Source organism: Camelina sativa, chromosome 6, assembly GCF_000633955.1.
Source record: "Camelina sativa cultivar DH55 chromosome 6, Cs, whole genome shotgun sequence".
NCBI lineage: Eukaryota > Viridiplantae > Streptophyta > Magnoliopsida > Brassicales > Brassicaceae > Camelina > Camelina sativa.
Genome location: NC_025690.1, coordinates 20,046,092 through 20,069,600, shown reverse-complemented (window position 1 = coordinate 20,069,600; position 23,509 = coordinate 20,046,092). Strand labels below are relative to the sequence as shown.

At 39.5% G+C, this 23,509-nt stretch overlaps 6 protein-coding genes across 6 annotated transcripts; 3 read left to right on the top strand and 3 right to left on the bottom strand.

The window, feature by feature from the left end:
* On the bottom strand, window positions 2,288-4,020 carry LOC104699278. The gene is made up of 2 exons (XM_010414604.1): window positions 3,311-4,020; window positions 2,288-3,077 (listed from the first exon to the last, which is right to left on the bottom strand). The coding sequence occupies exons 1-2, from the start codon at window positions 4,018-4,020 to the stop codon at window positions 2,288-2,290; spliced, it is 1,500 nt and encodes a 499-aa protein (XP_010412906.1).
* On the top strand, window positions 8,915-10,028 carry LOC104699277 (zinc finger protein 593 homolog). The gene is made up of 4 exons (XM_019246473.1): window positions 8,915-9,007; window positions 9,093-9,295; window positions 9,503-9,565; window positions 9,812-10,028. The coding sequence occupies exons 2-4, from the start codon at window positions 9,105-9,107 to the stop codon at window positions 9,912-9,914; spliced, it is 357 nt and encodes a 118-aa protein (XP_019102018.1). The 5' UTR covers window positions 8,915-9,007; window positions 9,093-9,104; the 3' UTR covers window positions 9,915-10,028.
* On the top strand, window positions 11,570-13,705 carry LOC104792475. Its single transcript, XM_010518624.2, has 2 exons — window positions 11,570-13,218; window positions 13,404-13,705. Exon 1 carries the CDS (start codon window positions 11,928-11,930, stop codon window positions 13,047-13,049), a length of 1,122 nt encoding a protein of 373 aa, XP_010516926.1. The 5' UTR covers window positions 11,570-11,927; the 3' UTR covers window positions 13,050-13,218; window positions 13,404-13,705.
* On the bottom strand, window positions 14,436-15,180 carry LOC104699275 (uncharacterized PE-PGRS family protein PE_PGRS20-like). The gene is made up of 2 exons (XM_010414603.1): window positions 15,075-15,180; window positions 14,436-14,746 (listed from the first exon to the last, which is right to left on the bottom strand). Exons 1-2 carry the CDS (start codon window positions 15,178-15,180, stop codon window positions 14,436-14,438), a joined length of 417 nt encoding a protein of 138 aa, XP_010412905.1.
* LOC109133362 (uncharacterized mitochondrial protein AtMg00810-like) lies at window positions 15,248-15,913 on the top strand. The gene has a single exon (XM_019246403.1). It carries the CDS (start codon window positions 15,248-15,250, stop codon window positions 15,911-15,913), a length of 666 nt encoding a protein of 221 aa, XP_019101948.1.
* Window positions 16,629-22,107, bottom strand: LOC104792474 (ABC transporter B family member 1-like). The gene is made up of 10 exons (XM_010518623.2): window positions 21,567-22,107; window positions 21,440-21,494; window positions 21,183-21,358; window positions 20,888-21,088; window positions 20,501-20,760; window positions 20,081-20,397; window positions 19,768-19,991; window positions 19,048-19,421; window positions 18,251-18,968; window positions 16,629-18,172 (listed from the first exon to the last, which is right to left on the bottom strand). Exons 1-10 carry the CDS (start codon window positions 22,020-22,022, stop codon window positions 16,901-16,903), a joined length of 4,053 nt encoding a protein of 1,350 aa, XP_010516925.1. The 5' UTR covers window positions 22,023-22,107; the 3' UTR covers window positions 16,629-16,900.

Below are 23,509 nucleotides of genomic sequence, written 5' to 3'. Positions count from 1 at the left end.
ACTCTAAAATTTATGTTTTTATTAAACAAATAATTAAAAAAAGAAAAAAAAGAAAAAAAATAAGATTGTTTGGTTGAGCACCATAAGAAATGTTGCTTGTTTGAAAATAGACATATGTTATTTACTTATTGATATACATATTAAAAAAAAAAAAAATTGTGTAATAAAAATATATTTTTTTAGTTTTTCTGAAATACTATTCATCCTTGCTCCATTAAAGATGGTCTTAGCAAGTGGTTTACTACAATAGACTATTAAAAAAATAAAGATAAAACTCCTTAATTACACAACAGATTTAGCAAAGGTTTTTAGATATTTGGTTGTAATTTTTAGGGAAATATACCCAAAATACATAGAAAATACCACATTTGATATTAATCCCATTTACCTTATATTAAGGTCAGATCTAAATTTTAAAATAATACAAGAAAAACGACAAATGGCACATGTTTTTAATTTGTCAAGTTGTTTGACCGATTTATATATTTAGTACAGTACATAAAAGAATTCTAGACATGTGTGTCAGTGACTCAGTGTGTGTGTAATTTGCATATATGCTAATGCTACTAGTAAATTTAACAGCAAATTTTTATGCAGATTTCAACAAAATTGTACATGTTTTCGAGTATTGAGAATGTAATTTCCACGTTTTCTTGTAATATACTATTCGTATCACCTAACCAATGCACATACACTAGTTTACACGATTCGTACAGCACCACTAGCTTACATAACTATTTTAAAATTCTTCAATATAATTTTGTTTGCTCCCCTGAAGAGCAATTATTGATTTAAATTATACGAGTTAATTTGGTTTTAGACATTTAGTAAGTTTCAGCTTCATGGAAGCGGCCAAGAACTGCCTATGTTCAAAAAACATGGGCTGCGGTATAGAGACAGAGACATGAGGAACTGCAAAAACATATTGAGTTTTACACTTTTACTTTTCTTATGAATAACACTACCTTATTGGGTTTGGTGTGTGAAAAATATTGAACTTATTTGAAAACTTTATTTCAACTGCATATGAATAGTAAAAGGATAAGGAAAAGTAAAAAATTGTTTCATGAGTTGCGTAATTGCGTTTCGTTCTCCCTTTACCGGTCCATTTTGTCAACATCATGTTTCATTGTGTTTTTTGTTGAATTTGTTTTTTTTTTTCATATGGTCCTATGTGTGACGTAATAGCTGAGGTGGACACATATTATCATATATTCATATTGACATGAGATATAATAGAGTTTGATTGAGAACTTTCTTTTTCGCAAAGTTTAACGATCAAAAATGACCACAAACTTTATCGTAAGTTTGTCTTTGTACTTTAAATTTTGTTGTTTGTGTTTTGAAAACGTATGTGTTAGTAGTTTGGAGTTTGGAGTTACGTTTGTCAGTATGTAATCCTATATTTGCCCGTAAGCTAAATACGATTTTAGCATTTAACATTTCTTGTTTTGTTTTTATTTCGGCATCGTTTTTGCTTTTGTGTTCTGTACCATGTAGGAAGAAAAACGTAAACATGGTTGTTACTTTTAACTATTTAACACGTAATATTGACTCAAATCCTTTAAACTGTTTTTGTCAAGTACCACAATCACGAATTTTGACGAAGGTTGTATAGCCACATGAAACACAAGAGTGGAAACGTTTTCAACACACATTGCATCTTCAATTATGATAACAAAATTACTCATCATTAAATCTACTAATCGCCAAGACAAAGCCGTTCATATCACATTTGCTCCTCCGCGCGCGCATCACTTTATATCTTTGCAATAGAGGTGTACATAGAAAACGATGGGGTATAGAAAACGTTTAGAAATCAAAGTTTAGTGGGGGCAGAGACAAAGTAGGAACCAATTCAGCAAGAACTCAATTTTTAAACATGATATCTAAACGAAGTTCCAATCGATATGCAACACTATTACAAGAAGAATTTAAATAATATAAGTTTGGATTTGGTACGGGTCTGTTTCAATATCATTGTTATCATTATTGTTTTCCTCGGCACAAGCACCATATTTTATTGGAACCGAGACCCTATCGCGACGAGTCTATATGGTGCAGAAGTATCTGGAAAGAAAAAAAGGAACTTCCCACATTCCTAAATCCTACCAAATCGTGCTAACAAATAAACAAAGAAACAGAAAGAAGAAAATGAGAGAGAAGAAAGAATGATTCTATTATTATTTCATTAATTGGTTTTGATATAATATCTTGTTCCTTTTATACATAAGGATACAAGGGATACTAGAGTTTTAACCTAGGTTCTAGATTCTTCCAATCATTGTTAGGTGGCGTCATTTTCATCACATGGTTCAAGGACGGCAAATTGGTTCTTGGTTGGCAATGCCGTACAATCTGCAGGTGACGTTTTTCTTATTTCTTTGTCGTGTTTGGCAGGTATCCGTTGAGTAGATGTGGGCTTAGGAAAAGTGTTGGGCCTTGGTCCCAATAATCCTTTTTGCAAAGCTGTGTCGTTTTGGACACATTTCTTCACACTACCCCGCAAACTTGGAGTAGGTGGTAAGCCAACGCCAATTTTGAGCCTAAGAATCTCGAAGGGTCTTTGAGGAAGAGACTTGGTGAATATGTCCGCGAGCTGATAGTCTGCAGAGATATGGTTCACAATGATGTTTCCAAAAGCAACCTGTTCACGAACATAGTAATAATGTGTGGCGAAATGTTTGGTGCGAGCATGGAAGCTTGGATTCGCGGTAATATAGACAGCCGAGAGATTATCGCAGAAGAGTTCTGGTGTAGCTGTCAGTTTTACTCCCAAGTCTTGAAGTAAATTGACAAACCATGTGATTTCAGAGGCAGCCTCAGACATTGCTCTGTATTCAGCTTCAGTGGAGCTCTTGGAGACTGTCTCTTGCTTTCGTGATGACCAAGAGATCATGTTGCGACCGAGGAATGTGCAGAATCCGCCAGTGGAGCGACTAGATTTCTCACATCCTGCGTAGTCACTATCACTGTAGGTTGTAAGGTTGGAGTCTAAGTATTTGTCAAAGGAGATTCCCATAGTAGTGGTTCCTTTGATGTATCGGAGAATACGCTTGAGGAGTTGAAGTCGGATACTGAGGGTTCATGCATCTTTTGACATACATAATTCACAGAGAATTGCAGGTCTGGTCTGGTTAGTGTCAGATATTGTAGACGTCCTGCCAAGCTGCGAAAGTATTTTGGGTTAGCAGATGGTACGGACTGCGTAGGTTGAGCATTATTACCAGATTGTTGTGGTTTTTGTTTTAGTTGTTGAGGAAGGGGTGTTGCAATTGAAGCACACAATAACATTCCGGCGATGGCTAACAGGTCTTCAGCATATTTTTGCTGCGATAGGAACATTCCTCCGTCATGATACTGGATTTGAATACCAAGGAAATAACGGAGCTTGCCAAGATCCTTCATTCGAAATTGTGTGTTTAACTGTTCGAGGAGGTCTTGGAGCAGCTCAGAAGAGTTTCCTGTAATGGCCATGTCATCAACGTAAAGAAGTAGCATGATGACATTCTTGCCTTTAAAGCAGACAAATAAAGAAGGATCCCTCAAGCTACAGGTGAAACCGAATTCAAGCAGGAAGTTACTGAATTTGTCAAACCAGGCCCTTGGTGATTGTTTTAGACCATAAAGAGATTTGTGGAGGAGACAAACATGATCTGGATACTGTTCATCAACAAATCCTGCTGGTTGCTTCATGTAGACAGTTTCAGTTAGATCACCATGAAGAAAGGCATTTTTAACATCCATTTGCTTAATCTCCCAGTTCATTGTTGTTGCAAAGTGAAGAACTGCTCTAACTGTTGCTGTTCTTACTACAGGACTGTAGGTCTCAAGGTAATCAATACCTTCTTCTTGTTTGAACCCTTGAGCCACCAGTCTGGCTTGAAATTTGTCTAATGAGCCATCTTCATTAAGTTTAACTCGAAACACCCATTTGGAGCCTAAGACGTGCATATCATGAGTGGGAGGAACTAAAGAGAAGGTATTTGCCTCTTTACAGTTGCCCATTTCCTCATTCATTGCTGCAGTCCAATATGGATCCTGTAACGCTTNAAATTGACAAACCATGTGATTTCAGAGGCAGCCTCAGACATTGCTCTGTATTCAGCTTCAGTGGAGCTCTTGGAGACTGTCTCTTGCTTTCGTGATGACCAAGAGATCATGTTGCGACCGAGGAATGTGCAGAATCCGCCAGTGGAGCGACTAGATTTCTCACATCCTGCGTAGTCACTATCACTGTAGGTTGTAAGGTTGGAGTCTAAGTATTTGTCAAAGGAGATTCCCATAGTAGTGGTTCCTTTGATGTATCGGAGAATACGCTTGAGGAGTTGAAGTCGGATACTGAGGGTTCATGCATCTTTTGACATACATAATTCACAGAGAATTGCAGGTCTGGTCTGGTTAGTGTCAGATATTGTAGACGTCCTGCCAAGCTGCGAAAGTATTTTGGGTTAGCAGATGGTACGGACTGCGTAGGTTGAGCATTATTACCAGATTGTTGTGGTTTTTGTTTTAGTTGTTGAGGAAGGGGTGTTGCAATTGAAGCACACAATAACATTCCGGCGATGGCTAACAGGTCTTCAGCATATTTTTGCTGCGATAGGAACATTCCTCCGTCATGATACTGGATTTGAATACCAAGGAAATAACGGAGCTTGCCAAGATCCTTCATTCGAAATTGTGTGTTTAACTGTTCGAGGAGGTCTTGGAGCAGCTCAGAAGAGTTTCCTGTAATGGCCATGTCATCAACGTAAAGAAGTAGCATGATGACATTCTTGCCTTTAAAGCAGACAAATAAAGAAGGATCCCTCAAGCTACAGGTGAAACCGAATTCAAGCAGGAAGTTACTGAATTTGTCAAACCAGGCCCTTGGTGATTGTTTTAGACCATAAAGAGATTTGTGGAGGAGACAAACATGATCTGGATACTGTTCATCAACAAATCCTGCTGGTTGCTTCATGTAGACAGTTTCAGTTAGATCACCATGAAGAAAGGCATTTTTAACATCCATTTGCTTAATCTCCCAGTTCATTGTTGTTGCAAAGTGAAGAACTGCTCTAACTGTTGCTGTTCTTACTACAGGACTGTAGGTCTCAAGGTAATCAATACCTTCTTCTTGTTTGAACCCTTGAGCCACCAGTCTGGCTTGAAATTTGTCTAATGAGCCATCTTCATTAAGTTTAACTCGAAACACCCATTTGGAGCCTAAGACGTGCATATCATGAGTGGGAGGAACTAAAGAGAAGGTATTTGCCTCTTTACAGTTGCCCATTTCCTCATTCATTGCTGCAGTCCAATATGGATCCTGTAACGCTTCTGTCACTGTCTCAGGATTCGGTTTGGAGATTCCTGCTTTGGAGCGAGTTTCCATCGGATGGGGTGAGTTTGATGTAATGTCTACACTTGTTTTTGCATTGGTAGTGGTGGCTTGATGATCTGCTGAATGTTGCACAGTTGGGACTAATGATTGAGAGCTCTTGCCTATAGGAACAAGTTCTAAGCTTGTCGTACACCCAGAACTCTCATCATCAGAACCATGTGTTGATTTAACAGGAGCCACTGTTGTTGTGACCTCATTGTCGTTGACTGAAACAGATGAAGCAGTAGAAGCTGGAAAAGGAGAAACGTTTAGCTGATTGTTGATTTCAGGTGCAGAAGCATGTGCAGGAGATACCACTTGAGCACAGGGATGTGAGTTTATCAGAAACCTCTTGAGCCAAGCTGTATATAAAGGAGTAGGTGCTGAGTTTTGCAGATGGACGTATAAGTTTGCAAAGGGAAAGCTTGATTCATCAAAGATTACGTGACGGCTGAGATAGACGCGTCCAGTGGGGGGATATAGGCACCGATATCCTTTAAATTTTTCAGTGTAGCCTAGGAAGACACACTTGAGAGTCCTAGGGTCAAACTTAGTTTGAGCATACAACCTTAGAGTGGGAAAGCATGCACAACCAAAGATTCTCAAGGCAGAGTATTCTGGTGCTTTGCCAAAGAGTGCTTCATACGGACTGATATTACCAGTAAGAGAGCTGTGAGGCAAAATATTAGATAGAAAATTTGATGTGAAGAAGGCTTCCACCCAGTAGCTTTGTGGAGTAGTACTTTGAAACATCAAGGTGAGAGCCATTTCAGTTAACTGTCTATGTTTCCTCTCAACAATGCCATTTTGTTGAGGTGTATGAGGACAAGAGATGAAGTGTTGAATGCCAGCATCTTGCAGGTGAGTTAGTAATCTTTGACTTATAAACTCTCCACCACCATCTGACTGAAAAATACCAATTTTGGTCTACAACAAATTTTCAACCAGACACTGATACTTGAGGAAGATAGAGTATAAATCAGATTTTCTCTTTAAGGGATAGAACCAACAATATCTTGAAAAATTGTCAATAAACAGTGCATAAAATCTGAATCCTTGAACAGAGGAAACAGGACAAGGACCCCAGAGATCACAATGCACTCTCTCTAAGGGTCTTGAGACAATAAATGAAGAAGAACTAAATGGCAATCTTGAACTCTTCCCAAGCTGATATGGTTCACACACCTTGCTGGTACTTTTATTGACTTGAATTGCCTTATTTGCAGATAGGAGCTGAAGAAACTGTTGATTAGGATGTACTAATCTCTGATGCCAAACTTCATCACTTGTCTTGATTTGTCTTGTAGAGTAAAACACCTGAAATTTCGGATCATCCAGCTTGTACAGTCCATTATTTTCCTTTCCCTTTGTCAGAACTTTGAGAGTTGCTTTGTCCTTAATAACAACATCAATATCATTAAATGTGACATTAGATGGGTAATCTTTAGTTAATTTGAACACTGACAGTAATGACTTTGCTATTTCAGGGCAAACCAACACATCTTTGAGATGAATATTACCTGATGTCGAAGGGAGATTTGCATAACCAACATGAGTGATTGGAAGGTAGTTTCCATCACTTGCCATTACCACATCACTACCATGGTATGGTTGAGACTGTTGCAGGCGCTGAGTGGAGCTTGTAATGTGTGATGTAGCTGCTGAATCAGGGTACCAGCTGTTGTCCTCAGTGACATTTGTGATGTGTAAGGCTGAGAAGGCGGAAACACTGATTGCAGGTGGAGCAGGTTGTTGATATTCCTCATCGAACCTATACCAGCACTCAAAAGCATTATGACCCCTTTTACTGCAAATCTGACAGACTGGTTTCTCATTTGCGTTGCTGGAAGTTCTGGTTGGGATGACAGACGAGAACTGTTGATGAAAGCCACGACCATGAGTGGAGAATGACCCTCTGCCTCTGCTTCTGTTACCGCGACCGCCACGAAAACCTGAGGTTCTTGTGGTGTTGAAAGCAAGGTGTGGTGAAACTTCGGTTGAAACAGAGTATCCTTGAAGTCTATCATCGTAACCAGTAAGGCGAGAGATCACATTATCATAAGTGGGTGCTGGCAGATGATCCATTGAATCCTCAATAATATTGATAATAGGTTCATATTCACGACTTAAACCTCTCAAAGCTGCAAAAATCTTCATTTTCTCACTAACTGGATCACCTATTGAAGCTAGCTGGTCACAAATATCTTTGATTCTCCTAAGATAATCTGACATGCTTTTCTCTAGTTTTTAGCATTTTGAAGACGCCTTTGTAGCTCAAATAACCTAGAGGATGATGTGCGGTTAAAGTGAGAGATTAGTGTGTCCCATACCTCTTGAGCAGTTGCAGAAGCTACCACCAGACGTAGAACGTTCTCTGTCATGGAGCCGAGCAACCATGCTTTAACCACCTGATCAGATCTGGACCAGCTCTCAAAATCTGGGTTGAGTATATCTTTAGCTTTGCCATTGTTGTTGTTGCGGATGGGAATCTTCTCATCTGGAGGTTTGGTAGCTCCATTGACAAAGCCTAAAAGACCCTGAGTGCGCAGAAAAGACTCGAACTGTGACTTCCAAATGATGTAGTTTGCTCAATGAGCTTTATTGTAACACAATTGGAGATGTGAAGAGAAGGAGAAGAATAGGGTTCCATGGTTCCGTCCATGGCTCTGATACCATGAAGAAATAAACAGAGAAACAGAGAGAAGAAAGAATGATTCTATGATTATTCCATTAATTGGTTTTGATACAATATCTTGTTCCTTTTCTACATAAAGATACAAGGGATACTAGAGTCTTAACCTAGGTTCTAGGTTCTTCCAATCATTGTTACGTGGCGTCACTATCATCACATGGTTCAAGGACGACAAATTGGTTCTTGGTTGGCAATGCCGTACAATTTGCAGATGACGTCTTCCTTCGTTCTTTGTTATGTTTTGCAGGTATCCGTTGAGTAGATGTGGGCTTAGGAAGAATGTTGGGCCTTGGTCCCAATAATCCTTTTTGCAAAGTTGTGTCGTTTTGAGGAATGTGACTCATTGTCCTTTCGATGTGAACCTACTAAGTACGTATATCATCAATTAAAAAAATCCGATTGGTTCACTCAGAGAGTAAGATCGGTTCTAGTTCCACTAAGCATATGTCGTCGTAGTGATTACCAAGAACACCTTGGAGAAGAAGACATTGTCGTGAGAAGCATGAAGAGTGCATGCTATGCAACTCTTAACGATTTTATATTCGTTTCTTGTTATACTGACTAGGTTTGCTATTATATATAGACTAATTAAAAACTCGTGAGTCGTGACCTATCGTCCAATGTAATTACAGACTTACCTTTTGCTATAATCAGAATTTTTGTTTGTTGCATAAAACGAGTCCACCAACTATGTAAATTCAGATGTTGGTCTTACATTTGACTTATTCTTCTTATTTTGAGCTATCAAAGGTAATAAGCCCAAATTAATCACATACGGGCCAATTTAAAAGCCTGTTTATCATAACGGGCCTTTTATCATGTCTCAATCCTTTCAAACCGCCTTTTTTTTTTTAGGTCAACACTTTTTATAACCGAAACTGAGAAGCTTTTTAGGGTTTCCTCTTCCGCATCGTCGTCTTCGTCTCCAGCTCCTCCTGTGGTATCTTCTCTAAATCGTAAGTTTTCAATTCGTTTAGACTCTTCAATTAGCCATTGATTTTGCAAATAATGATTCAATTTCACTACCTTGTGAAAAAAAAGTAGGAAGATAAAATGGGTAGATGTCCGACTAGAAAAGTGAAGAAGAGGAGATTATCTCACAAAACAGCTCGCCGTGACAAATTCGAAGTGAAAGGAGACGATTTGGTTTACACTGAGTTGCGTAGACCTGAGACGGAGATGAAGCCTTTAGAGCTTGACCAGGATTTGCCTGGAATGGGTCAATTCTACTGCTTACACTGCGAGTAAGAAAGACTATTAATCAATATAAATGTTTAACCTTTTTGCTAGCATAAATCTCTCTCTCTCTCTCTCTCTCTCTCTCTGGACTCTTTGGGGTTTATGAATCTTTTGAACTTTGAACTTGTCTATATGTTTCTGATTGTTCGTGTGAACATTTGTGTTTAAGAAGACTGACCCATTTGGCTCTTTTACCTTTTTATGTGTTTCAGTCGGTACTTCTCCAAGTCATCAGTTCGAGATGATCATTTCAAGACTAAGAAACACAAGAAGCGGTAAGCTGATTCTTCATTGACTTGTCTTGCATTTGTGTTTGGAACTTTGTATAGTTATGATGCTATGTTCAAGCTTACCTCTCTTATCTGACATAGCTGGATAACTAAACATTATATTGTTGCTCTACGCATGTCTGTGGCTCTGTTAAGGTGTTAGTTTATAGGTTTCGAAGATGTTTATTGCGCCTTAATGAGTATCATGACTCTGAAATTGTTTTGTCCATTTGGATTTTTGTATGATTGCAGTGTGAAGATGATGAAAGGACCAGCACCACACTCGCAACTCGATGCAGATTTAGCCGGTGGAATGGGAATGCCGGACAATGGTCCAAAGCTGATGTCTGTCTGAGTTTTTACAGTTTTGCTTATTAGTAAGACAGTTAATGGAACTTGGATTTTGTTGTACCGATTATATTCTCCTAAATTAATGATACAAGGTTTTGTCGGACCGTCTTTTACTATATATCGATTCTTGTTACTCGAATTGCTACAAAATATACTCATCTGTATATGTTCCATCTTCCCTGCGCATGATCAAAACTACCAAACCAGCCAAATCCTATGAGATCATCCACGCTTAAAATTCCGTAAAAGAAACAAACCAGAGGATGATGCTGTTATTCAGACACGAGAAGAGGCTCTCAGTGTAATCGGGAAGAGGCCCTCCAGAGTTTCGTTTCCAAGCCCATGACGGCAGTACAGAGCAAAACCGACCCAACAAAGTTTATGGGTACATAAACGGAACTAACTAGCATCAGTCAAAGCGTTTAGATATATAAAAAGGCTTGCGAAATTGTTGGATTCCTAGGGAAAATAGTGAAAAACGTCTAAACGACCACTCATCATGTCTCTCTGCATCCTCAAAATAACATGAATATTTTTTTGGCAGGTGAAACTTTTAGATTGTCACATATCAAATTTGTTATGTGGAAAAAATGTAAGCCTCACTTTGTCCTATAAATAATTTTGTTATGCATTAACAGTTTAGAACCACCACAAAGCGATTATTACATATTTTCTTAATGAGATTACTGAGTGCTTTTCATTAAATTATAATAGCGTCACTGATATACTGATAACATTAATTTAAAGTAAAAAACTTAACGTAGAAAAATGTTCACTCCCGGAAAATAAAATAGAAAGTGATGTAGTTATTTTACTCCTTTCTCCCTCAAAGATTAATGTTTAGAAACTTTTACACATTTTAAGAAAATAATGATTACTGAATTTAAATTTAAATATATATTTTTCTTTGACTAAAGAGATATTATTTAATTTTAAACTAATAAAAATTCAAAATTTTAAATATTTTCAATGATTACTTCTTAAAATTTACAAAACAGTGGGAAAAAAAATATCCCAAAACATCAATCTTGAGTGAGGGAGTATTTGTGAACAAGTTACATAGTGGATATATAGATACATAGTGGAGATATCGGTAGCAAGAGTAATTATTCTGGCCTTGTTTGAAATTCCCAATTAGTGAACGACATGTGCCTAGGTGCTTCTTCTCCTCCACTATAATTTCCAAGTTTGCTCATAATTAAACACAAACTTATTGCATTCACCAACTAAAACAAAGTAGTCGTCATCATCATCATGGTGTGTGTCCCATATGCATATATGCATGTATATGGTCGCACGCGTGTGCTGCACAAAGATAATGAAATCAAGAAGTGTTCATAAAAAAAAAAGTCATATAAACACAAAAGAAATGTTGCCTTGTCTTTCTTTTACTTTATTTTGTTGTTAGCTTTGGGTCTCATCATCTCATTCAATGTCCTTTTTGGACCCATCCTCTTTTTATCATTTTCTGTTTTTTTCTCATCTTCATAATTTTGTTCCCCACGTATGTTCGTGTGTCTAAACTCTAAAGCATCCTTTTTAACAGTATTGACATAAATCTGTAGTAACCATTTTTATATGCGTACTTACTAATCATGATCTACTAAAAAATCATGATTTATACACGTGATTTTAAAATAACGTTCTACAAGACCTACAACATTCAAACCCCCATCTAACCTATGCAAATGCAATAAAAAATCTTAAAATATTAGAATAAGAATCCATATATTTTTCTGTGTATATTGGGAAGCTTAGGTAATAGCCTCTAACGGCTACCTTGTACAGCTGCTCTTATATAATCTCATGAATACAATGATACTGATCATCGATTGAGATTATACCTAACCTAATATGGTATCAGAACCTTTGCTCTAATCTCTTAAAAAAAAAAAATCTCAGCCACCTCTCACCTCTCGCCTCTCGTACGTCTTTCTTCTTCTTCTCTTTGCTCTCCTTCTTTTCTTCTTTTCTTCTTTTCTTCTCTGTTTCTTTCTTCCTCTGCTCACATCCATCTATGGCTACCACTACACCAACAACAGCCAATACGGCTCCACCGGCTGCGAGTCTCACTCAGATCCGTGCCCACATCCCCATCATTCTTGACATGAACAAGATGAACTACGATTCATGGCGCATCCTCTTTGAAACTCACTGTCTCAGTTTCTCTCTCACCGGTCATCTCGACGGCTCCTCTCTTCCCACCGGACCGACAGACACAATCTGGAAACAACTCAACAACACAGTCAAGATGTGGATCTACGGTACTATTTCTGAATCTCTTTTGACTTCTGTTCTGAAAACAGAGTGTTCTGTTCGCGACGTCTGGCTCATGCTCGAGAACTTGTTTCGGGACAACAAAGAGGCTCGTGCAATCCAGTTGGAAAACGAACTCCGCAACTTCACGATCGGTGATCTGGCTGTCCACGACTATTGTCAAAAACTGAAGTCCATCTCGGATACGCTCGCCAATGTTAACTCTCCTATCACCGATCGCGCTTTAGTTATACATCTCCTCAACGGACTTAGTTCCAAATTTGATAACATCATCAATGTTATCAAGCATCGCTCACCACCCTGTTCATTTGGAGAGGCCCGATCCATGCTCATCAATGAAGAAGACCGACTCAAGACCAAACGCCAAACCCTTCCAAACAACGACGACAATGCTTCGTCCCCTCAAGTTCTTCTTGTTTCCTCTCAACAACAATATGAACCTCCTCGCTCTACACCCTCAAACCAGCAATTTCAATACAATCGTGGTGGAGGTCGTGGAAACAAAGGAAGTAGGGGCAGAGGTCGTGGAAACAAAGGTCGTGGCGGCAACCCTAACTACAATGGTGGCAACTGGGGCTCTGGAAATCAGTCTTGGTCCTGGCCCAATCAGTCTCAGTGGCCCACTCCTCCTCAATGGCCCATTTATCCAAAATGGCCTACTATACCAAATTTCCCCAGTCCACCACTGCCTCAACATCATTACGGTCAGCCTCCTCAACATCCTCGTTTCTACTCCGGTTCCAAACCACCACAAATGTCACCACAACCAACACAAGGGATCCTTGGTCATGCGCCTCCTCCAACGGGTTCTGCATATATCACAACCACTCATCCTACAACCGCTCCTCTAACAAACACATAATTTATTCCCACCACTCTCGCCAATGCTTTCAACACCATGACCTTCCCGGATCCTAACGACGCTAGCTGGTATATGGACACCGGAGCCACCGCTCATCTCACAGCTCAACCAGATACACTCTCCTCCTTATCTTCGTCTTCTAATCCCCTTCTTCCTTTCGTAACTGTTGGTAACGGCTCTGTAATCCCTGCTACGTCTTCTGGCCATACATTCATCCCATCTAATTCTCGTCCTCTCCTTCTCAAAAATGTTTTTGTTTGTCCAAAAATCCTTAAAAATCTCATTTCTGTTCGTCAATTTAACATTGACAATTCTTGTTTCGTTGAATTTGATCTTTTTGGTTTTCTTGTTAAGGATCTTCATACCTGAGTGCCTCTCATCTGATGTGATAGCCAAGGCCCTCTATACTCAGTCTCCTCACCCTCTCATGAAGTCTTTATCACCTCTGCTTCTGCTTCCACTTGGCACCGCCGCTTAGGCCATCCTGGCAATTCTGTTTTTCGCAATTTAATCTCTTCTGGTTTATTTGATTGTTCAAACAATGATATTTCTTCTTTATGTCATGCTTGCCAGCTTGGTAAACATATTCGAACCATTTTATTCTTCTACTACTACAGTTTCTTCTCCATTTGAAATAATTCATTTTGATATCTGGACTTCTCCTGTTACAAGTGTGAGTGGCATCAAATACTACGTTATTTTCTTAGATCAGTTTTCACATTTCATATGGATTTATCCTCTTCGTTACAAGAGTGAGGTCTTTGCCAAATTTTTACATTTTTTTAATTTTGTTAACACTCTATTTCAAACCCCCATTAAAGCATTTCAGTGTGATAATGGTGGAGAATTTAACAATCGCCAAATTTTGGATTTTTTTCTCCTCTCATGGTATTCAACCTCGGCTTTCTTGTCCTTATACCTCTCAACAAAACGGTAGTGCTGAACGCACTCTTCGCACAATTAACAACCTTGTTCATGTTCTTCTCTTTCAAGCTAAGATGCCCAACACCTATTGGGTTGAAGCCTTAAACATGGCTGCTCATCTTTTTAACATTCTTCCTTCGAGTGCTATAAACAATCAAATTCCATTCACTTGCCTTTTTAACAAACCTGCTAGCTATGATCACCTTCGCGTTTTTGGTTGTTTATGTTACCCCAATCTTCTTCCCACCACCGCCAATAAACTCCACCACGCTCCACTAAATGTGTTTTTATTGGTTACCCGTCTAACCATCGTGGGTATCGTTGCCTTGAATTTTCTTCTGGCCGCATAATTATTTCACGTCATGTACTTTTTGATGAATCCAATTTTCCTTTTTCTATTACTTCATCGAGTTCACCTCTTCCTACTCCATCTTCCCACTCCTTAACCCTTTCACCATACTCTCAATTTTCAATTTTCCCATACTCCACTACATCCTCTACTTCTACTCCTGTTATCACTGTCCCGTCTAATGCTATACCTGGAACAACAAGACCTACTTCTCTCTCTTTACCTATATTACCTCCTCCACCACCTCCTGCAATTCCACCATCTCCTCCTCTGTCACTCCCGGTGTCTCCGTCACCTCCAGTACCTTCGTCACCTCCGGTACCTCCGTTACCCCCGATACCTCCGTCACCACCAACGCCTCCTTCTCCTTTGGTGCCTCCGTCACCACCGGGTCCTCCACAACCTGCTCCTCCCCCACCAGCCCCTACTCGTGTCCACACAAGGAGTCAAAGTGGTATTACTAAACCTAAACGAATCCTCTCTCTTCATACAACTCATATTTCTCCTCTTCCCCGTTCTCATATTCAGGCGGCCCGTGATCCTAACTGGAATGGGGCAATGTCATCCGAATACACGGCTTAAAAATCTGCGGGCACATGGGATCTTGCTCCTCGTCCTATGAATACTAACATTGTGCGCTCTATGTGGTTGTTTAGTCATAAATTTAATGCAGATGGCACCTTATCTCGGTACAAAGCTCGATTAGTCGCAAATGGCAAATCGCAACAGGTGGGTGTTGATTGTGAGGAGACATTCAGCGCTGTCATTAAACCAACGACAATTCGCACTGTCCTTGATCTCGCTGTTGCCCGGGACTGGCCCCTCCACCAACTCGACGTTAAGAACGCGTTCCTCCATGGCGACCTTGAAGAAACTGTCTATATGCACCAACTGCCCCGCTTTGTTGATCCAAAAAAACCGAACCATGTGTGCCTGCTCAAGAAATCATTATACGGTCTCAAACAATCACCAAGGGCGTGGTTTCACCGCTTTTCTCAATATGCTACCAAAATTGGTTTCAAGAACAGCAAAAGTGATGCTTCTGTATTCGTCTATCGTCAAGGCAATGAACTTGCCTACCTTCTCTTATACGTCGATGACATCATCCTCACCGCTTCACTATTTCCCTGGCATGGTGGTTCGCAGGGACACTAAGGGACTGTTTCTCAGCCAACACAATTATGTTGCGGATATTCTTCATCGTGCAAATATGTCCAACTGTAAACGAGTCACGACTCCAGTTGACACTTCGGCCAAACTCCACGCTGCTGTCGGCCCTCCTGTCGCTGATCCATCACTATACCGAAGTCTTGCCGGAGCTCTCCAATATCTCACCTTCACGAGGCCGGATATCGCTTATGCTGTCCAACAAATCTGCCTCTATATGCATGACCCTCGTGAGCCTCACTTCACCGCCATGAAACGCATCCTCCGTTATCTCAAAGGAACCATCTCTGAAGGCTTACACATCACCCGCTCAAACACAACAACGCTCACTGCTTACACCGATGCGGATTGGGCTGGCTGCCCCAATACACGTCGGTCCACCTCCGGATTTGCCGTCTTTCTTGGTAACAACCTCATCTCCTAGTCCTCTAAACGCCAACCCACTGTATCCCGCTCTAGTGCTGAGGCCAAGTATCACGGTGTTGCCAATGTCGTTGCCGAAAAAATATGTATACGCAACCTACTCCTTGAACTTCATTGCCCTCTTAATACTGCCACACTTGTGTACTGTGATAATATAAGCGCAGTTTATCTCTCCACCAATCCGGTTCAACACCAACGCACCAAGCATATTGAGTTGGATATCTTGTTTGTCCGTGAATGGGTAGCCATGGGCTAGGTTCGTGTATTCCATGTTCCATCATCCCATCAATATGCAGACATCTTCACCAAAGGTCTCCCTACTTCTCTGTTCCGCGATTTCAAGTCGAGTCTTAACGTTTATCCTCATCACGTTTTGACTACGGGAGGGTATTAGAATAAGAATCCATATATTCTTCTGTGTATATTAGGAAGCTTAGTTAATAGCCTCTAACGGCTACCTTGTACAGCTGCTCCTATATAATCTCATGAATACAATGATACTGATCATCCATTGAAATTATACCTAACCTAATATAAAAGATTACAATTTCATCATATATCATAATATTATTTTCTTTTAGAACGGATCTCATGATTCGAAAGTTAGTCTTATTATCTTGAAATCTTGAACAAACCCAACCAATATATATATGGTAACGAGTGCACTCAATCACAATGAGATATATGACCTCAATGAAACAATCATCACCCTTCACTTCACTAGAAAGGCACATAGATTGATATGGCATAAATATAATGGATATTACAGAGGTGAAAAATTAGATTAATTATGGATAATACACAATAATAATACTATACCATCAAATCTGAAACGTCGTTCCAAAAATAAGTAACCCCAAAATCAAAACAAGAAACAAGAAAAAATGAGTTCGTAGAGTTTTTTTCTTTTCAGAACATCTTCTGGTATTTAGTTCTTCTTTATACTCTCTTCTTTCTTCTTCTTCTATATGACCAAAAGTAGTAAGTACTAAGCATCATCTTCCTTAACCCTAGAACTTGAACCTGACGTCATACCGATCACCTGAGTATGCGTAAATCTCTGCAACTGTATCATCCGCGCGTAGATTCCATCAGGATTGTTCTTGATGAGATGCGAATGCGATCCTTGTTCCGCCACTTTGCCATCATCTATTACCGCGATCACGTGGGCGTTTCTAATTGTAGATAGCCTGTGAGCCACGACAATGGACGTTCTACCAGAGCAAGCTTGGTCCAATGCTTCTTGAACTGATCTCTCAGACTCTGCATCAAGAGCGCTTGTGGCCTCGTCGAGCAGCATGATCTCTGCTTTCCTAACTAGGGCACGCGCTATCGCTATCCTCTGTTTCTGTCCTCCCGAGAGCTGAACGCCTCTCTCCCCAACATACGTCTTGTAACCTTCGGGCAGCGCGGATATGAATTTGTGAGCGCTGGCCAGAGTTGCAGCTTGTATGATCTCTGCTTCGGTCGCGCAGTCGTGTCCATATGCGATGTTTTCGTAAATGGTGGTTCCGAACAAGCATGGTTCTTGAGGGACTATGGCTATGTGTTTCCTTATGGCTTTCAAGTTGTACTTCCTTATGTCTTTACCATCAATCATGACACGGCCTGAAGATGGTTCGTAGAATCTCTGGATGAGAGAGATCACCGAGCTTTTCCCACACCCGCTTGGACCAACAAGTGCTAGAGTCTTGCCAGCTCTAGCACGAAGGCTAAGGTCACGGAAGATTTGGATGTCTGGTCTTGAAGGGTAAGAGAAATCAATGTGTTTGAGCTCGACTTCACCGCGTAACCGGTCTGGGACTGGGGTGGTATCAGGATCATCAGGTTCAATCTCGGTTTTGCGGTCAAGAAGTTCGAAAACAGAACGCATAGCTTGACCACCTTTGATGAAATCAGGAGCTAGTGTGAGTGTCTCTGCTGCACCATTGGCTGAGACCATCAGAACCATGAAGACTCTTATGGTTTTGGAGAAGTCAGAGATGCCATGTTTCACAAGCCATGATGCGTACCATAACCCGAGAGCGTATGATGCGTAAAGACAGAACTGAGCTATACCATAACCACTTCCAGCGATCTGTCCTTTCCAGAAGCAGCGTTTCAGTGGTGGTTCAAGGTTTGCAGTGTATAGACGAACAATCTTTGCCTCTGAATTGAAGGCCGCGACTGTCCTCACATTAGCTATGGCTTCACCAGCGAGCTGTGTTCCCTTGGCATGCGCCGCTTCCAGGTCTCCCGAGAATCCAGACATGAACATTTTCTATTGAAAAGACAAAACAGAGAATTAGATTTAAGAACAAACAATAAGAGTATGCATTTGCTTTGTAAAAACACAAACCTGTAAGACAGTTGCAGCAACAACAACAGGGAAGACTGCAACAAGGACAAGTGCTAGTCTCCACTGTAGAACAAACCCGGCAGTGCAAGCTACTAGCATCAGTGCTGTATTCTGCACAATTACTGAGATTCTATCTCCTATAGCGGATCTCACATTATTGGCATCAAGAGCTAACCGAGCTGCTATTCTTGCACTTTCGTTCTCCTCTTGATCAAACCAAGCCATCTCATTCTTGAGTACGGCAGTGAGCATCTTCTCACGGACTCTCTTGGTCAGATTCTCACCCACAATGTCCCAGAAAGAATGCTGGAGCGTGTTGAAGATAAGTGCTGCAGAAGAAAGACCGATCAAGAGATAACAGTACTTATCAATCTGTTTGATCATGTATTCATGGTCCGGGTTGTAGTAGATGCTTAGGACTGCGCTGAGGACGTATGCGAAGAAAGCACTGAGGGAGCCGCAAACGACAGAGCCTACAGAACCAAGCAAAGCGTATTTCCACTCCGGCGAGTTCATTTTAGCTAGTCGCCAGAACGAATTGGCTTGATCTTTAAAGGCCAGCTTGTCGTGTCGATAGTTTGGATAAGAAGAAGCTTCAATAGAGAGGCTGAAATCAGAAGTTGAGAAATCTGAGAGTCTCCTTGAATAAGGTGATCTTCCATAAGACGAATTCCGAGTCATTATTGGCGAGCTAACCGAGTTTCTAGCACTTGAAGGTCTGCAACATAAATATATATTTACATTAGTCACGTAAGAAAAGCACCTAAGTGTGACACAAAATGAATCAGAATATATACCTTGCACTACTCTTTCTAGCATTACTCATGGCAGTTTCATGAGCTGCCTCTTGCATTCTAATTAACTTAGCGTAGATTCCGTTTTCTCCCTTGGAGAAAAGCTCATCGTGCGTTCCAATCTCAGAGACACTTCCTTGCTGAAGCACAGCAACAAGGTCAGCTTTGCGTATGGTGGAAAGGCGATGAGCAATGATGAGAGTAGTCCTTCCAATCATGAAACGATCCAATGCTTCTTGCACAAGCTTCTCTGATTCAGAATCTAATGCACTCGTCGCCTCATCTAAAAGAAGTATCGCAGGGTTCTTCAACATTGCTCTTGCTATTGCTATTCTTTGCTTCTGCCCACCTGATAGCTGCAACCCTCTCTCCCCTACCTGACATTTTTCACATTTACCAACAAGAATGTAAATAAACTGAAATAAGTGATTAAAATCCATTGGAATAGTGGTTGCTGATTTTGAAGTTAAAGTGGGAAGAAAAAAACAAGCACATGAACACTCAAAAATATTCAACATCAAGACACATGACTAAAACTACTTGTCTGGGTCTCACATGCGTTGTTGACTTGACCAAACCCATGTTACTCTGTTATAAATGCTTTTCTAATGACCATACCTTCTTCTTCTCTCTTTTGACTCTTTCAAAAAAACCTTAAACTAATGAAATTAAAGATTCAAATAAACCAATTCATTTGAATGAGTAATGAAAAAAACACCAGACCTGTGTGTCAAAGCCATCTGGTAGTTTAATGATAAAAGAATGAGCGTTTGCGACTCGAGCAGCCTCCTCTATCTCAACTTGATCTGCGTCAGGACGGCCTAAGAGTATGTTTTCTTTGATAGAAGTGGCAAACAATGCAGGTTCTTGGCTCACAAGCCCTATCTGTTGCCTTAACCATCTCAGTTTCAGCGTCTTCAGGTCCTGACCATCTAGTAAAACTTGTCCTGCAGAGACACAATAAAACTTTGTTAAACTAACAATGCTGAAACAAAACAGCTTGAAAAAAATGTATCAGAATGTTAAATTTGTTAACCTGAGTTCGGGTCGTAAAACCGCTCTATAAGCGAAACGACTGTGCTTTTCCCTGAACCACTGCTCCCAACCAAAGCTATGGTCTTCCCAGCGGGAACAGAGAGGCAGAAATTGTTAAGAATCTTAACATCTGGCCTTGACGGATACGAAAAGTCCACATTTTTCAGCTCAACAAGACCCGTGACAGAATCTAACTCCACACCAGACTCACTGTTGCGCTCTATTGTAGGTTTGTGATCAATGATTCTAAAGATCTTCGCAGCAGCAACCTTAGCTTTCGCAAATGAAGCCATACTCGGTGCTGATTGTCCCAATGCCCTTTTAAACCAACAATCAAAACCTCATCTCCATCAACAAACCAATTTCAAAAATCACATGATAAGAAGAAGAGTGATGAACAGAGAAGAGTTGAGTAGCTTACAATCCACCAATCATGACTGCGAACATTGTAGCAATGGCGAGACCACCGTTGGTCAAATGGTGACGAACGAGATAACCACCGTACCAAAGCAAGAGAGCGTAGCAACAGAAGACAACGAAGTAAGTAGAACCAAGTCCCATTCCTTTAGCTAAACCTGTTTTGTAACCAAGTTTTTGAGCTATCTTTAAAGCTGATGAATAAGCTTGTGAAGCTCTTGACTCTCCAACGAAAGCCATCACTACCCTGATTTGCACCACTGTCTGCCATTTTTTTAAACAAATCGAATCAGACCCAAAAACACCCAGATGATTGATGATTACTAGATTTGACAAAAATAGAAACTTTAATTTTTTTTTTTGTTTTCAAGGGATTTGTGCTGCACTCTACCTGTTCGACGATATTACCAGCTTGTGAAAGAGACTCTTGACTCTTATTAGACAGCTTTGAGAGAGTAGTTGTGTGAATTCCTCCGATCACAGCTATCAACGGAACCACCGCGAGAGTCACTAACGCTAGTTGCCACACCGCCGTGAAACCAACGATGAATCCAGATACAAAAGTCGCCATGTAATGAATGAAATTACCCAACTGAGATTTCATCATTGAAAAACAAAACAGATCAGATGAGTGAAGAAGAAACAAAAAGAACAAAGAACAAAAAGAAATGTAAAAAGTTTCTTACTTTCTCACTAATGGCGTCTTGAACCATAACAGCGTCGGTGTTAATAGCGAAGACAACATCTGAAGTTCGAACCTCAGTATCAAAGAACTGAATGTCTTGATTTAAAGCTGCTTCTAAATACTTAATCCTCATCTTCGTTGTTTGTCTCTCTCCACTCCACATCCAACACGAAATCTCTGTTCACAACAACACTAAACTTAAAAAATCGAATCGGATCAAGAAAACAGTATATAAAGCTTAGATCTCTTTCTTCTAACCTGCCCATGAAGAAGCCCAGATTGCAGCACCAACCACTAAAAAGTAAAGTGCATACTGCAAAAAAAGTTTCAGTTTAGTGTTGTTTTTTCAGAGATTTGAACAAAAAGATTTGAACTTTAAGAGTACCTTGAGAACTTCTTGCATCATCTTGTCGACGTCATTAGCATTAGAACCAAAGGAATTAACAAGATCGGCGAAGAAACGAAGGAACAGAGGTAAAGAGCAGCCATGGACGAAAGCACCAACAGAGCCAATTCCCATCAGTACATAATCTAATCCGTCGGCGAATCTGAAAAGCTCTCTGAAAGCAACTCCTGGAATCTCTGCTTTCTTAGGCTCTTCAACCACTTGTGTCGGCGGAGGAAGGGGAGGAAGAGGAGGAGGACCACCGTCATTGTCCATTTCCGGCGAGTTTCTCCGGAGCTCTGTTTCTGGGTTTATAGAGTCGTTGTTGTTGTTGTTGTTGTTATCAGGGAGAAGCTCAATGCCTTGCATTTCGGACCAGCGCCATAGTTCAAGTGGCTCTTTAATTTCTTCTTCTTCTGCTTCTTCTTGTTTTGTCTGATCAGATTCTTGGGACATTTGTGTATCTGTTTTTTAACTTTGCTTTATAGAGAACCTCAAAAACAAAAACCACAACAGCCCTGAAGAAAAATAAAAAAAAAAATAAAAAAAATATATGTATTTTCTTATAAATTGTATATAAAAAACAAATAGCTTCTTCTTCACAGTACTTATAATTTTATAATCTCATCTTTGAGTTTTCTTCCGCTCTCTAATATGCCTTCTCCCATACTCTTTTTAAGTCTTGACTAATCCCACTTCCGTTTTTAAAATTAAAAACATACCTTATTTCCTTATTTATTAATTGTTTTTACCGTTTAATTTTTTGTAACATATTGAGAATCTGACTGGTCAGTGAACTTGTGTATTTTTAGTGAGTTAATGTAGTGTATTTATTTTCTGTTCTATGCCAATTTTGTAAAGAGAATTAAATTAGATTACCGAAAATTTTGGATTTTTTTTCTTTCTTTTCGTGTAGTGATTTTCACAGCCCACGCTTGATGTTTTTATTTCCTTTTACATATTTTGTTTCCATGTTCTTGGATTCGTTTGCGTTTTAGTGCGTTATTTTTTATATTTTGTCTCCAAAAAGTTAATATTGATTTTAGTATTATTTTTTTTCTTCGGTTTCTTTGTTGCGTAGAAAACAAAGAAAGTGACAGATGATGGAAGAGAGAGAGATTGATGGAATCCGACATACAACACTGTTTAAAATGGAGGTAAGTTTTTTGACTTACAACAGTTTCTTCTATTCATTGGTCTCAAATCTTTTAAAAACTATCAACAATCAAAAAAATATAGAAATTTTTACAGTAAGATACTATAGGTAAGATACAATGACAACAAAAAAAAACTAAGTGGAGTACTATTTAAAAATATAATAACTTTTTTTTTTAATTATTGACCGAATTTGGTAGGTACAATTATTATCGATTATGATTGTTCTTTCGATCATGGAAATGTGTACAGTACTAGTGATGAATCTTTAGCACCAACAATAGAAAATTACTGGGTTAATAAAAACATGGTTATTACGGAAAAGAAAAACATGTTTATTTGTTAAAAATAGTAGCATATAAAAATGTGACTATTGTTTTTTTGTTAAAATAAATGTGAATAATGTTACGGAGAATCCTTAAAAAATTAAAAAATATTATAAATATGTTTACAAATAAAATAGAAATGCTAACCAACGATATGTTCAATGTTACAGCTACAATTGCAACTAATCATATAAAATGTTCTATAAAAAGTTTTTTTTTTCCAGTAGATCTAATCTCCTTTGCTACTTCTTCAAATCGGTCCTTTCTTATCTTTGGGGTAATTTTAAGCAATTTTTGGTGGTTGAGTTTCGTTTGACATTGAATAATGATAATGTACACACAGACCAATTGTATATTCCAATGAGTCCAAGTGAAAAAGGGTTGGGAGTGTATTAGAAAACATATATATGTTCAGTTGTTCACACGTCTTTTTTTTTTTTTTTTTTTTCACATCTTCCATTT